Source organism: Trachemys scripta, chromosome 21, assembly GCF_013100865.1.
Source record: "Trachemys scripta elegans isolate TJP31775 chromosome 21, CAS_Tse_1.0, whole genome shotgun sequence".
Lineage (NCBI taxonomy): Eukaryota > Metazoa > Chordata > Testudines > Emydidae > Trachemys > Trachemys scripta.
In genome coordinates, this window is record NC_048318.1 from 3,055,421 (window position 1) to 3,070,972 (window position 15,552).

The 15,552-nt window shown below is 53.4% G+C and overlaps 3 protein-coding genes across 3 annotated transcripts; 2 read left to right on the plus strand and 1 right to left on the minus strand.

Annotated features, from left to right (window-relative positions):
* The first annotated feature begins 582 nt into the window (after positions 1-582).
* LOC117868578 (prostate stem cell antigen-like) lies at positions 583-1,945 on the plus strand. The gene is made up of 3 exons (XM_034754651.1): positions 583-634; positions 942-1,061; positions 1,791-1,945. Exons 1-3 carry the CDS (start codon positions 583-585, stop codon positions 1,943-1,945), a joined length of 327 nt encoding a protein of 108 aa, XP_034610542.1.
* A 2,149-nt stretch (positions 1,946-4,094) lies between these two features.
* On the minus strand, positions 4,095-11,951 carry LOC117868634 (secreted seminal-vesicle Ly-6 protein 1-like). The gene is made up of 4 exons (XM_034754763.1): positions 11,868-11,951; positions 6,292-6,498; positions 4,810-4,929; positions 4,095-4,298 (listed from the first exon to the last, which is right to left on the minus strand). The coding sequence occupies exons 2-4, from the start codon at positions 6,341-6,343 to the stop codon at positions 4,183-4,185; spliced, it is 288 nt and encodes a 95-aa protein (XP_034610654.1). The 5' UTR covers positions 6,344-6,498; positions 11,868-11,951; the 3' UTR covers positions 4,095-4,182.
* LOC117868635 (prostate and testis expressed protein 3-like) lies at positions 11,869-14,702 on the plus strand. Its single transcript, XM_034754764.1, has 3 exons — positions 11,869-11,956; positions 13,103-13,222; positions 14,578-14,702. The coding sequence occupies exons 1-3, from the start codon at positions 11,905-11,907 to the stop codon at positions 14,700-14,702; spliced, it is 297 nt and encodes a 98-aa protein (XP_034610655.1). The 5' UTR covers positions 11,869-11,904.
* The last annotated feature ends 850 nt before the right edge of the window (positions 14,703-15,552 follow it).

Genomic DNA, 15,552 nt, shown 5'->3' on the forward strand with positions numbered 1-15,552 from the left:
TAATTATGTACATTGATGTTTCTATTACTTCAGATATATTTGTCTGCACCAACTCAAGCTCATAAAGTCTCTGTGTCCTTCACCAATTGCACCTTCTCACTTAACTGTAACCAGCTGCCTGAAAAAGAACTGGTTATTTGTGACAAGTGCATGCTTCACCCCAGGACATTCTTTTACCATTGTAATAACTGATCTGATTTTTTTCTTAATAAAATAGAACCCAACAGGCCAATCGAGAGCTCCACAGTGGCTCAGGAACAGGTCTCACCCCTCATTCCCAGCAGCCGTGGCACTTTGCCACTTTCCTCCCGCTTGTGCCTTTGGCAAAATGCCCCTGTGGGGGAGGCAGAGCTGGGGAGTCGCCTGCCAGAGCCGCTCACCTGGGCAGGGAACGTTCTGCTCTGGGCGGCATCGTGACCATTAGATTGTAATTAGTAATTACCCCAGTCCCCGGGGGTATAAATCCCTCTCTGTCCTCCCCCTGGGAGCCAGTGCACCAGATTTGCAGGCCCTGTTCCGCTCCTCACTGGCCTGACACGACCGCACGGCTCCCCCCTCGGCTCGGCAGGGAGAAAGCCAAAGATGAACAAGATGCTGGCTCTGGCTTTGCCAGCCCTGCTCTGCTTAGCAACGGGTAAGTCCCGAAACAAAACCCAACGAGGGGAGATTTCCACCTGATGGGTCAGAGCCTCAGCTGGTGCCAGACCAGTCAGCTGAGGTCCTTACCGAGGGCAATTCAATTACAACCAAGTATTCTAGCTCAAGGGCAGCCTGTGCTGTGGCGGAGGGACAGAGCCGCCCCTGGAAAGCCATCCACCAATGTGGGGGAGGGGCATGGCTGGTTCCACGCGGCCGGGAAGCTGTTTTGGTGTCTGTGTCCGGTCACAAGTCTGGGCCCGGCTGCTTGTTTCCTTCTCTCCCTTCTCTCTCCTCTCCCACAGCTGCAGCTCTCCAGTGCAACGGCTGTTTCATGATGCTACAGGATGGCAGTTGTATGCTAGGCAAACACACCTGCACAGCCGCACGGGGGGAATCCTGCTTTACCCGTAAAATCACTATAGGTGAGTCTGGGAGGCCAAGGGCCCCTCAGAATGCAATTTAGGAGCTGCCAGGATGTGAGGGAAGAACACCTTACTCTAGCGTGACCCCTTGTGGCCAAGCTAGCAGCGGTGCTGGGGAGGGCCTCACAGCCCAACCCTCACCTGGAGCATCTACACAGCTATTTTTAGTGCCATAGTCTGTCGACCTGGCTCTGAGATTTGCTGCTGCTCGCTATGTGGGTGCCACATTCGTCCCTTAATCAAGGACGGTGACTATGGGGATGGCGACAGAGCAATCCGAGGCGTGACTGAAGCACTGTAGACAGGCCAGAGCTAGCGGTCATCTAGCTAGCTTGACTAACACTAGCAGGGAAGGTGTGGCATCAGGGGTGACAGCGCAGCTAGCCACGGGCGTATGCACCCTGAGTCCCGGGTGGGCTCGTACGACCTGTGCTGACGTAGCTGCCCTGCTGTTGTTACTGGAGCTCGCTAGATCACCGCTAGCTCCGGCCAGTCTACGGCGCTTCAGTCACGGCTCTGACTGCAGTGTAGACAGACCCTGTGACACTGGGACAGGCAGAGGTGGGTGTCCTCTGAGGACAGAGAGAGGGACCAGCAGGTTTCTTCCCCTGGAGCAGTGGGAAGAGAGTGGCAGGGGAGACAGAGGAGTCCTGGACAGAGGGGAGGGCAGCTCAGCTGGGAGGAGGGGCCTGTCTCTGGCACCTGGCTCTTGTCTCTTTCCCTCTGCAGCGGGCTTTATCAATCGTGTGGAGCGGGGCTGCACATCCATCTGCGAGGATACAGAGATCCCTGAAGACTACTACAAGGACACCACCCAGTGCTGCACAGATGGGGACTTCTGCAACATCCACAACCCCTTCCCCAAATTCTCCGATTATGCCTAAGGGGAGACTGGTGTTCAGGGCTGGCAGGAGCGCCATGTTCTCCCTTCACCCCACCCCTGGCTCTGGGTTAGTCTCTCACGCCCCTCGCTTCATGTAAAATCCAGCAGGACCCAAGACCATCCCCTGGTGTCATCCTCAATCACACGCTCCTGTCAGCTACAAATGATATTTAAATTAGGAAATGAACTCTAATCTCTGGCCCCGCCCCCCCCCCTGGCCACGCCCTGCTTCCCCTTGGCCCCCCCCCTTGCCTGGCTGCCCTCCACCCATCTTGCTGTCCCAGGCTCAGCGCCCAAACTGGTGCTTTGCTGCTGTTCCGTAGTTGAAGGTGCCCGTATCCCCCACAGCTGTCGTTTCAGAGTTGCTGCTGCCCCGTGAGAATATTAAGGGCCCCCCCACCCTTCCCCAGACATCGCTCTATGCAGGGCAGGCAGTTTGCCAGCTTGGGAGGCTACAGTGCAGAGGGGACACCTTGCATGCCAACCAGGGGGACCCACTCAATTCTCCCTCCATGTTTCCCTGTACACTGGGCCCCAGTGACACCCTGAGCCTGGTGTCTGCTCAGTGCAGACACCTGAGACAGAGCAAACACAGCACAACCCACAGCTCTCAGCTCCAGATGGGCTGTAAGAGGGTCAATACCAGGTTCTTCCCCCGGCAACTAGCTGGCAGAGCCATGCCTGGGACAGGAACCAGGACAGCAGGGCACTCAGGGATTTCCTCCTCTGCAGCGTGCCCAGCTCCCTGCCTGGCTGGTCCCCCGGAGCTCCCCCTGCCCTCGGAAATGAGTCCTGCCCGTCTCCCTACCGTGATCCAAACCCCACTGTGCCTGGGGCAGTCCTGATCTCTGAGTGATCCTGGAATGGGGTCACTCTGTACAGATCCCACCATTCCATTCAGCCCCCACACACTCTGAACTGCTGCCTCCCTGCCATGCCCAGGGTGTGATCCTGGCTTGCTGTATTTGCAGCTGAGATTCTGCTGATGAAACGCCTGCGCTTATCTCCCTCTTTGTCATATTCTGCTCGTTTCTTTCCTTGCGCAATAAACCCTCTGATTGTCACAGAGCGCTCAGGGCCTTCGTTTCTTCATACACGGTCAGGGGACAATGTATTTTCAGACCCATATTTAGGACAGTAGCCTCTACCACCACCCCTACGTGTCCAAAAATGGCAGAGGTTCTGCTAGGACATCTCCCTCTGGTAGGTAAAGCAGAGTGCCTGGCCCTGGGGAATTACACCCAAGTTCTTCCCCTTGGTAGGGCAGGTCTAAGTGGAACTCTTAGGCCCCAGTGTTGGCAGCAAAAGGTCTGGGTTCAACGTTCTCGGGGTTCCTTCCTTAGCTGACACCGACTTGATCCCCTCACCAGAAACCAATGAAATGATGTACCCGTCCCTGAGCACCTTTGGTGGGCAATTCTTCCCCATGCACCAGGACCGAGTCCAGGGGTTAAAACAAAGAGAACTTTATTAGGGGAGGGGAAAGGGGGAGGCAGACAACAGAATGAATTTGGGGAAATCAGTAATTAACGAATTCTAAGGGGGTAAAACTCCTGCCCCACAAAGTATCTTAACAGCAGTCCCACCCTCAGTCCTCGGGAATGGTGGACGATATGCTGGCCCTGGCTGGGCTGTTGGGACCGAACTGGTACTGCTGGACTCCCAGCCACTGCCAGAGGGACACGGAGCACTGCCCTGAGGGGTGTGGGTTACACAGGCCCCAGGCTCAGGGCTGGCTCCAGGCATTCGTGGGAGCCTGGCGGATGCAGGGGGGATTGAGCGGGGCTGTCTGGTTGGCAGGCACGGTGCCCCATCCCTCAAACACCAAGGGAGGGCTCTGGAGCCTTCCCCACTGGCAAACTGCCCACCCTGTTCAGAGCCCTGCCAGGGGAAAGGGGCCCCTTAATGCTCTCAGGGGGGTAGGGGCTCTGAACGATAGCTGGGGGGGGGTCACCTTAACCCACAGCACCACAACAAATCCAATATCCAAGGGAGTCATAGTGCTGGGCCTGGGCCAATGAGACAAGGGGAGGGGGCAGGCAGGCAGGACAGGGGTGAAAGGGGAGGGGGCCATGAGGACAGGAGAGGGCAGGCATGGGCCACAGCAGGTCTTGGATTCTGGTGGGTTTTTCATCAGACTGGAGAAACCAGGAGGGACGGGGGAGGGGAGAACGTGGACTTCCTCCAGAAGTGCAGCTGCCCCCAAGTGAGTGGGAAGGGAGGCGGCGTCCATGGCCCCTAGGCATTGCAGAAGTCTTCGGTGCAGCAGCGGAAGTCGTGACGGATGAATGTGCCTCCGACTTGGTCCTGGCAATCTCTGAAGCAGCCCTGCTGTGCATAGAGGGGGAAGTTCCCTGGAAAAAGAGAGAGAGCCATGAGTCCCCAGGGCTGGGCGGCAGGGACAGACGCCTCCTCCCTAGGACTGTGCCAGAGGAATCCAGTGTCTGGTCCGGCCCCCCAGCCAGAGCATCACCAACTGAGCTGCCCCCCCGTCTGTCGATAGCCAGGAACCATGTCTCCTCTGTCACCCCCCGCCATTCCCTTCCCACTGCTCCAGGGGAAGAGACCTGCTGGTCCCATTCTCTGTCCTCGGGGACTCCCCAACCCCTGCCCTTCCCTACAGTCACAGTCACCGTTCTGGACTAAGGGATGAACATGGCTCCCTTCGGAGCTCCCCAGTGTCCTGCCAGCTTGCCAGCCATGGGTCACTCCAGGCCCAGCAGAGACCCTCCTAGTCCCCACCCTCCCAGTGGCTGAGCTTGCAGCCCTCCAAAACCTTGAGCCCCAGAGATGGGGCATCTGTGTTCAATGAAAACACCAGCCCGGGGAGCTGGGGGGTGGGGCGTGCCTGCCACCCGCACCTACCCAGGAGGAGTGTCTGGAGGTAGCAGGATTCCCCCGGAGCCGCCTTGCACATGCTTTTCCCTGCAAGACACGTCTTGTTCGGCTGCTGTCTGACACACACGTGGCACAGGAGGGCGCCCGCTGCGTGACAGGAGAGAGAAGAGAATGACACAACTCGCTGGGCGCAGAGGGCCACTGGAGATGGGCAGGGAAATAGAGTCACCCGTCTGATCAGGAGCGTGGTGACAGGGAGCTCTTGTGTCCCTGTGTTATAGAAAGGCTGAGTGTGAATCGGCATGGGGAGCTGACCAAGCCAAGCCCATGAAATAGAAACTCATCAGGATACACACACTAGCTCTGCCTCTGACTCTCTAAATAATTGACTTATGAATTCATCACAATTGTTCTAGTGGCTTTTCAGATTTTTAAAGGTACATCGCTGTGTTTGTAAAGCTTTTTCCTTCCTCTTTTGTTGTCCCAGGACCCAAAGAAACAGGTGTGGAAACTGACTAATTGACTATACCCAGGAAATACTGTAACTGACTTAACAGAGGGCTTAGAAACACAAAGTAAATTGGGAGGAAACAGGAAAAATACCTCTCTCTCTGATCCTTTCAGTTACAATGAGCTTTTAATTTATTAATCTAGTAGTTAAAATATTTCCGACAGTGTGATTTCTATGTGGAGGGTGAATCAAACCAATCTGAAGACCCATTCCAGTTTTTCTGTGCTGCTTATGAAAGAGTTAGTGAATATTTTCAAGTGCGTGGGGGAAAAAAACCCATTCAGCATGAATCTCAAGGAGGTCAGCAGCCAGTCAGATCTCTCTATTCCGCAATCCCCGTGGCAGCATATAATCTTTCCTACCCCTATAATTTTATTAAAAATTTAATATAATGTGAAAATCACAGAGTGACTCACGCAAGTGATTGGCACTGGCTTCTGCTCACCATTTTGCAATACACGTCGCACAGTTCTTTGTCTTGGAGAAAAGTACTGGCAACATTCACTGCTCAGGTCAGCTCAAAATCCCCCTCACTTGTGACACAAAGGGGCTAGGTCTGTCTCTGCCAACTGCCTGGATTCAGCACAGCTCGACTTAGCGACTGCCAGAGACGTTTCTAACAAGCTCATGGCCCTGCTGTATTTGGCCATGTTTGGGAGGCATGTTGCTGGTTTGCAGAACTCAACAGCCCTGTCTCAGTCTTACGAACCCGTCCATTTCCCTGTATTGGCTTCACAACACTGCTGATGTTATCTGTCCCTCCGCAGGTCCTTCCCTAGGCCAGCCTGGCTTTGCCAAGGCATCTGTCACTAATGCAGAACACTGGCTGCTCTTACACTACAGTGTGTGAATCCCCTTCCTAACCAACAAAGGCCAGTTCCTTTGCTGCTGTACATCATCCTAGCTAGCTCCACTGATGTCGATGGGCCAGCTCCCCGATGAAGCCGAGAATCTGGCCCCTTTGGGGACGAATTGGTCGGTTTCGTTTGGGGACTTACCCGTTGCGAAGTACAGCAGGACTGTGAAAACAGGAACCAGCATCTTGTTCATCCTTCGTTTTCTCTCCTTCAAGCGGAGGCGGAAGTGGCACGGTGTGCTGAGCGAGTGAGAGCCCGGGCAGTGTGCAGAGTATGGCACACCTCAAACACCAGCCGGAGTTATATTACCCCTAGTGGAGGCCTGGCAGCAGCCAATCAGGGTCCTTCCTGCGGGAAACACCCAGGTTCTTCTGTTGATTAATAATCATATCCCCAGATTGGATCGAATGGTCAGTCCAGGAGCAGAGCGATTCCTGCTCAGGTGACCAGCTCTGGGCAGGCAGCTGCCCACCCTCCCTAAAGGCTGGGGTTGGACTGGGCTGGTGCCAGTCGCCCAGGGCTCCCATAGGGTCCCTACCAATGTCCACAGAACATAAATGGTCCTTTTTAAGAATTAAACGTTTTACCCCATTACTGTGAATAAAACCTTCCAACCAGGCCCGCTGCACAGCTGGCCGCTGAGTCTGCGTGGCTCAGACACACCCCGCCACCCCCGGGGAGAGGGGAGCCAGCTGCAATAGAGGCCCCAGCAGACTGGCAGCCCCTTGCAAGTCCCGCTGCTGGGATGTGGAGGGCAGCAGAGCTAGTGGCTCTACCAACAGAGAACGCCCTGGCCACAGGCAGAGTCCCACCAGCTGTTATGGAGAAAGGCAGCGTGTGTCCCAGTTACCAGCAGGGCAATTGGGAGCTGGGATGGGGGATCAGGACTCTGGTGGGACAGTGGGTGAGGGCAGGCAGGACGGGAAGCTCACTAAGAAACCTGGAGCCCCCAATGGCTGTGGGAGTGGGGAGCTGCAGCACCCCCCTCAGCTCATGCGCTTGGAAAGGTGCAAACTCCTCCAACCACACTGCCTGTGCCCCTAATCCCCAGGGAACAGAAGCCCATGGCCTGGGATCCGCCCAGCTGAGCCTGACCACTGCAAAGGCCACCGAGAGAACATGCTGAGAAGGTGGGTGGCAGATTTCCATCAGTATTTTTAGCCCAGCAGCGGGGGCAGCGCAGGATCAGATGGATCCAATTCATATAGGGACAGAGTCTGCGGCTCGGCCTGTCCCAGGGTCACTCTAAGCCCAGCACAATGGGATGCCCCCTTTGTGGGGTACTTTGGACTGTCTCAGCGACACACTATTTAGTCTTGTCACACTGGCTGCTGGAGGCCAATGACCGGGCCCCAGAGGGACCTCACTGGTGTTAGCCAAGGCATCCAACTCAATCAATGACATTCCACCTCCTGAAACACCTCCTCTCTGGTAGTTTCAGCTGGACAGGGGAGACATCATCAAGTCCTGTCCTAAACATGGGCTGTGTTGCTGTGCCCAGTTAAGGAGCTGCCTCGTTCTGCCCCAGTGGTGGCTTCATATTCCAGCCTTAGGTGAAGGGGCTGGTAGCACCACCTATTATTACGGTTGCCCAAGACATCCCATTATAGGGCCCTGTTTTCAGCCCAACTTTAGCTAGTTAGACTGACATTTTCCATGACCGGTGTCTGCCTCTGGCTGAATTTTCTTGGAAAGTTTCAGCCAAAATGGTCCAGCTGTTTCTGAGAACAAGGCTAGGGGAAGTTAGACACAAAGGTAGCTCTGAAACAGGCTTCCAAGGGAGGCTGTGGAATCCCCATCAGTGGAAGTTTTTAAAAACAGGCTGGACAAACACCTGTCATGGATGATGTAGGTGTCTGGGTCCTGCCTCAGTGCCGGGGGTGGACTTGGTGATCTTTCAAGGTTCCTCCCAGCCCTACACTTCTGTGATTCTATGTGGGGCTAAGAGGTTTCCCTGAGACTGACTGTAAAACACAGGGGCTAGGGGATTGATTGCTTGCAGCTACGTGTGTGTGCCAGCATCAGCACGCATAGAATCATAGAATATCAGGGTTGGAAGGGAGCTCAAGAGGTCATCTAGTCCAACCCCCTGCTCAAAGCAAGACCAATTCCCAACTAAATCATCCCAGCCAGGGCTTTGTCAAGCCGGGCCTTAAAACCTCCAAGGAAGGAGACTCCACCACCTCCCTAGGTAACACATTCCAGTGCTTCACCACCCTCCTAGTGAAATAGTGTTTCCTAATATCCAACCTGGACCTCCCCCACTGCAACTTGAGACTATTGCTCCTTGTTCTGTCATCTGCCCCCACTGAGAACAGCCGAGCTCCATCCTCTTTGGAACCTCCCTTCAGGTAGTTGAAGGCTGCTATCAAATCCCCCTCATCTTCTCTTCTGGAGACTAAACAATCCCAGTTCCCTCAGCTTCTCCTCATAAGTCATGTGCTCCAGACCCCTAATCATTTTTGTTGCCCTCTGCTGGACTCTTTCCAATTTTTCCACATCCTTCTTGTAGTGTGGGGCCCAAAACTGGACACAGTATTCCAGATGAGGCCTCACCGATGTCGAATAAAGGGGAACAATCACATTCCTCGATCTGCTGGCAATGCCCCTACTTATACAGCCCAAAATGCCGTTAGCCTTCTTGACAACAAGAACACACTGTTGACTCATATCCAGCTTCTCGTCCACTGTGACCCCTAGGTCCTTTTCTGCAGAACTGCTACCTAGCCATTCGGTCCCTAGTCTGTAGCAGTGCATGGGATTCTTCCGTCCTAAGTGCAGGACTCTGCACTTGTCCTTGTTGAACCTCATCAGGTTTTTTTCTGCCCAATCCTCTAATTTGTCTAGGTCCCTCTGTATCCGATCCCTACCCTCTAGTGTATCTACCACGCTTCCTAGTTTAGTGTCATCTGCAAACTTGCTGAGAGTGCAGTCCACACCATCCTCCAGAACATTAATAAAGATATTAAACAAAACCGGCCCCAGGACCGACCCTTGGGGCACTCCGCTTGAAACCGGCTGCCAACTAGACATGGAGCCATTGATCACTACCCGTTGAGCCCGACAATCTAGCAAGCTTTCTATCCACCTTACAGTCCATTCATCCAGCCCATACTTCTTTAATTTGGCAGCAAGAATACTGTGGGAGACCATATCAAAAGCTTTGCTAAAGACAAGGAATAACACATCCACTGCTTTCCCCTCATCCACAGAGCCAGTTATCTCATCATAGATGGCAATTAGGTTAGTCAGGCACGACTTCCCCTTGGTGAATCCATGCTGACTTTTCCTGATCACAAGACAAGCAGGAGTGAGCATGGCCCTGACAGGAAGCTGAGCGACAGGGCTTCTGTTTGGGCACAGTGCTGGCTGGAAATGCAGACTTGGGTTTCTGTGCAAAGAAACTGCCTGCTGTTCAGTTCTGCTTTGTTTAGGGAAATAGGACTTTGTGGCCAGTCTTTTTACTAGACAGGATTGCACCAAAGAAATACCTGACTCTAGCATCAGTCTCTCCTCCTAATGGAAATGACGCACAAAGTCCCAAATACTGGCTAACCACTTGGACCAAAAGGGGTAACAGGTTTGCATTTGGATGGGCTGTAGCATGCAGTGTCCCCCAGTCTGTGCTGGCAGGGGAGGGGTCCTGCATGGGGGCCAGGGTGTGTTAGCACAGCGGGTGATGTGCTGGGTGCACTGAGATTTTAAAGGCACTTCCTTAGCACGAGACACGTGGGTGAGTTTAGCAATGTAACGACACAGACAACATCAGTCAGATTTGTTTGCCCCTTGGCCCCACTCAGGACATTAGTGCATTGATGCTTCGGCATGATTTGCACGTACAGCACCTGACACAAAGTGGGCTACTTAGTGTGCTGGGTTCAGCGTGACCCTGGGACGTGCCAAGCCGCAGTCTCTGGCCCCAAACAAATCGGCTCCGTTAGATCCAGCGCTATCCCCGCCACAGGGCTAAACATACTCCCACCAGCTGTCACCCACGCTCCCAGCATGTCCCCCCCCCATTGTGTCACTTCCAGCCAGGTGCAACGAGCTCAGGTGGGTGGATCCAGAGCGCAGTGTTCTGCTCCCTGGGGCTGTATGGGAGCAGAGCCAAGCTAAGCATGGCCTGGCCAGATGTTGCAGGGCAGTGGTGGTGTTTTGTCTCCCCATGCCGTGGGAGGGGGGGCTCCGTCCCATTTGCACGTTTCAGGGTTCATAGTACTTAGACCATCACATCTCATTAGAGGAGAGTCATTAGGAACTAGTCAATGCCTCCTCCAGAGACACACAGCTACCAAACCCTTTTAAAAAATGCAAGAGCTTGCCCAGTTTTCACCACACCAACCCAACCCAGTAGATCTCTCCAACGGCTGCCCAGTGTCCAACCTCCTATAATAATTGAGAAAGTCGTAACCACGCTGGTCCAACAACAGGCAGCTGCCTCCCAGCAGGGTTCAGACCAGGGCACAGCAGAGACAGCCCCAGTGGCACTGAAAGCCGACATCCTCGTGGCCATGGACGCAGGCCAGTTCTCCATGAACATGTTGCTGGACCTCTCTGCAGCCTTTGACACAGTGCACCATAAAGTACTGCTACCCGCCGACACGGTATCACAGGAATAGCTGAGCCAGCGCTGCATTGGCTCTAATCAGCCTTCTGTAGCAGAACTCGGAACGGCCGTGGGGAACGGCACCTCTCCAAAGGCCCCGTTGTGGGTCCCACAGGGATCCCTCCCACCCCTGCTTTTCTTCAGTGGCTGGGAGAAAGCGTGAGATGCCATGGGCTTAGCTGCCAGTATGGTGCCCCTGACACTCAACCCTGTCTCTGCCTCTCAGCTCATGCACCCACAGCTACTGCTAACCTATTGGGATGCCTACAGGAAAACAGCTCCTGGTGAACCGCAGCTGGCTCCAGCTGAACCCCATTTCATCCCCTCTCCCGCCCTTTTCACTCTGAACGGTCCTGATCCTGAAAACCTCTGCAGGGATGCAGCCCCCGTGTCCCTGCGGTGTCCTGCCAAAGTCAGGGGGGAAAAGGGCCACACAAGCAGGTCCCATAGAGCCCAATCCTGCCAGATGCTCCATGCACTACTAGTAGCACACCCCCCGACTAGGCTGGCACTGAACATCTCATTCTTTTCCATAACACTCCCCACCCCGAGGGGCCTCTGCAAAGGGACACCATGTGTCCCTGTCAAACATGCATGTGGCCGGTGATGGGAACTTGCTGTACACACACTGCTCTGATGTGTGTAATGAACAGCCTTAAAATAAACCAACTTCACCTCGGTGGGCCAAATGCTGAGCCGATGGGGAGGGACTCTGGACTCACACGGGTGTATCTGAACTCAGGATCTAGGCCACCGAATAACTTGGGATCTCCTCTCCATCAGTTACACTAGCCTGTCCTGACAGGCTTCAGCGCCCTCCCGTAGTACCCTTCCCCTGGTCAGCAGGACTGCAGCTAGTTTGCCTCTTCCATCCCTCTGCCCTTCAGCTGAATTTAATCTCTGATTAGCACATTTATGGAGGAGGAGCCGCTCATCTGGGCAGGGAGTGTCTTGCCCCCAATCTGTGATACGACAAGAGTCCAACAAGTAAGCTCCCGGGACTGCATGTTGGTTCCTCCCAGGACTGGCCCTTACCCTGGGGGTATAAATCCAGCTCTGCCCTGCCCAGCAGCCACTGAGCAAGGTTTGCAGTCCCAGGTTCCCCACTCACCCCACACGACCGCAGCTTTACGGCGACGAAGCTAAAGATGAACAAGCTCTTGGTTCTCGGCTTCTCTGCCCTGCTCTGCTGTGTCTCAGGTGAGTCCCTGAAACAAAACAGGGGGGCTGGGAAGCTAACTGGCGACTGGCAGGAGGCAGAGCGTGCTATGCAACTTTGCCCTCTCCAGGTTGAAACCAGCTGTGCCCATGATGTTCCTGCCAATGGGATTGGCCCTTTACACTTGCCATGGCCATTCTGCTGTGCTGGGGCATAAAATCTCCCTGATTCCAGGTTTACTCCACACTCCTTGCAAATTAACACAGGAATCAGAGTCTCAACGTTCCCCCGACACCTCTGGGAGTGACTGTCCAGCCCCTTCCTTAGCAGCAGCAAGTGCCTGCGCTGCAGTGACAGGATTCCTGGCGGGCCCAGGGAATAGGGGTAACTGGATGAAATTAACTGTCCTGTGCTATACAGGAGGTCAGACTAGATGATCTATGTTCCCTTCTGGTTTTAAAATCTAGTCTCTTATGAACCAGATCTTTCCAAGGTCTGCAAGCAGCAGATTGCAAACCCACACCCCCATGCACACTGTGCTAGTTCATTCCATGCAGCGTATCCAAGCTGCCTGTCAAGGGCATGGGGACGTCCCTGGAGACACGGAACACAACTAACAGAGCGGTCCAGCAGTTACTGTCCTTGTGTTGCATGCATAGAGCATTGCACAAAGAGCTCCTGCACTTCACTGCTGTTTGGCGACTAACAGCGTTTGTCTCCTGCGTAACCAAACCCCTGCCAGACACTGGCAACTGGCTTCCTGTGGGCTCTGGAGACATTGCTTAGCGGTCATGGAGAGAGCCGTTGGTTGCCAGAGACCCTCTCCACACCACAGCCCCCACTCGTCTTCGTGTTACGTGCCTCTGTCCTTAGGGATTGGAAACCAACTATTGCCAGCCTTGCCTCCTGCGTAATAGCCTCTAACAGGCTTGCTTCCCCCTAGTGGAGGGACATTGGCATGGGCTACTGCCAGCCCAGGGAAAGATTTATCTTGATCATGAGCTGACTCTTTCGCCTGGCTTGCTTCTCCGCAGCCCTCTTCTTTGGCTCCATCTGCATCCAACTTGCTCTTTGTGGGGCTGTCTTTGTTGTCACCTGGCACTCTCTCCATGGCAGGTGCATGGGGAATTCTGTGGCCTTCGCCCCTAACTGATTCCTGTCTGGCTCTGTGTGGGTTTTTCTTCCAGCTGAAGCCCTTCGATGTACCGTTTGCCAAAACAAAATACCCGTCTTCGGCTGCATCAAAGGATTGGGCATCTGCCACCCTGCGCCAGGGCTACCCTGCAAATACATCAGAGTCTATACCAGTATGTATGTCCTGAAATGGGCACTCACCAGGGGGTGGCTTATAGCAGCTCACTCTGCCGGGCCCCAAATGAGATATCCCTTAGTGAGCCCTTGGGGCTAAGGAATGAGCTGAGTCTCGCCTTCTGGCTGGGTGTACAGGCAAGGGCTCTTGGAGCTACCTCCACAGCATTCTATTTAACCCCTGCTTGCAGAGCTGTTGGGTCAGGAGCTTGGAGTGACAGTAATGGGCTGTGAAGAGCTACTTCCCTCTCTCCAAGGAGGACCCATCCTAGGGCCAAGACGGGAAGAGGGCTGGCTTTGGAAAGGTGGCTTAACTGCATGCACACCAGGCCAGCAGGAGCCATGAGGATCAATGGAGACACTGAACCCATGGCCAAAGGGGGCCTTATTCACCAGTCCCAGCCCATGCAGTGCCATAGTGGTTGCACTGAACTAGCAAACCCAGGCAGAGGACACAGACTAGTACTGGGCACTTCTTTAGAGCCTCTCCCCTCCCAAGAATCTCAAACAGTGAAATGAATGAATGGAAGCCACAACATGCCTGTGAGGTAGGTGAGAAGACTATATGGGGCATATCACCCAGTTCTGAAAGGCAGGCACTTTGGGGAACACAGCAGCTGTTAACTGGGGACAGCACTTTAGGACAGGAAATAAAGAAGAATCTGGTAGCCCAGTGAAATGACATTAGGAACAGTCCACTCAAAGGTTGTGTGTGTGGCTGAGACACCAGTGTTTACTCCCCTCTTCCTATCAGAGGGAACATGGGAGCTTCAGTGAGCATCTGGGAGCACTTCAGATCTAAATCCCGACTTGGACTACTTTGGGGGGTTCAGCACGGATCCCAGCACTATATAACTAGCTTAGCTTTTTGTCCCCATCTCCAGTGGGTACCCAAACACTGAGCTCACAGAGTAGGACTGCAGAACATTGGTTAGTTGCCATGCTATTGTTGGGAGTGGTCCTTTGGAGAAGACTTTAAACCAATCTCTAGTCTGCTCCAGCAGAATTTAGCCATTTTCCCCAGCACAGAGTTATGTGGATAACCCCATGGGTCCTGATCTTTAATGATCCATATGTGTTCACACTGTAGAGTGGGGCAGCAAGAGCAGTTCTTTACCTCCATGTTCTTTTGAGGGTCAGCACTCTCATCTCTTTCTTGGCCCACGTGTCTTGTTGGCCTAAATGTTAGATCTAGCCCGAAGAGCAGAGTGAGAGGAAATGAGTGCATAAACCATTTCTGGTTAGACACTCCACCTTTGCCACTGAGTTGGACTCAGCAGGCACTTGTGAGAATCTTGGAAGGAGTCCTCGTTCCTGGGTGCATTGTCCTGATGTGTTTTCCCTCCCTACACAGCAGGCATCCAGTTTTATTCACAGGCAGATTGTGCTGTGCAAGGCGACAGATGCAACATCATAGAGCCAACGAAGTCTGGCCACCGCCAAATTTCCTGCTGCAAGACTGACTTCTGCAACAGTTAGAACTACCAACAGCACCAATGTGGATCTCCACCTCATGGAATTGCAGGGCCTGTGTCCATGCTATAGGAATCCCAAGCCCTTCTCTCTGATCCCCCATCTCAGGCTTCAAGATGCCTCCACAATCCAAGACCACCACCTAGGAACTCGCTGTCTTTATCGTGCTAATTTGACGCATCCAAAATTACCCTAAGTCTGAAAACTCTTGCCATACATGGCACTAACAGGCTCCCTACCAGACTGACTCAGCCACAATGAAGGCCCTCACAGGTGGGAGCTCATATACCTTTGCCTTACTAAGCAGAGATCCCATTTACATGCATTCACACCCATCCCTGCCTCACTGATTATCCTATTTCACCATTCCCTCAGGCAACAGAGAGTAATTTGGGCCAGTGGAGAGAGCACAGGCTAGGAACTCTGGAGTTCCAGCTCTACTAGCTGTATCCTAGGGCAGGTCCCCTCACCTTTGCTTGTCTTGTTTATGCTAGGAGATTTGCACTAGTTTACCCAAATCAATTTAAAATCTATTTAAAACTAATACAACCTTTAAAATCAGTACATTTAAACCAGTGAAACTCTCACTTAAATCACTAATTTGCATCAGTAATTACTGAGGTAAGCTAAAAAGATGCAAGTTAAACTGATTTAAGTGCATCTACATTAGGGGCTTGCACCAGCTTACCTACACCAATTTAGGTCTTGAATTGATTTATCTGATAAGGAATTAACTTCAGTTTGGTTGGTAAAAGCACTCAAACTGAAATAAGAGTGCCTATGCAAGGGAGACTGACATTCAAGCAATCTCCACGTAGCCAAAGCCAGCAGATGGTGCAACATTTCAGCGGTCTCT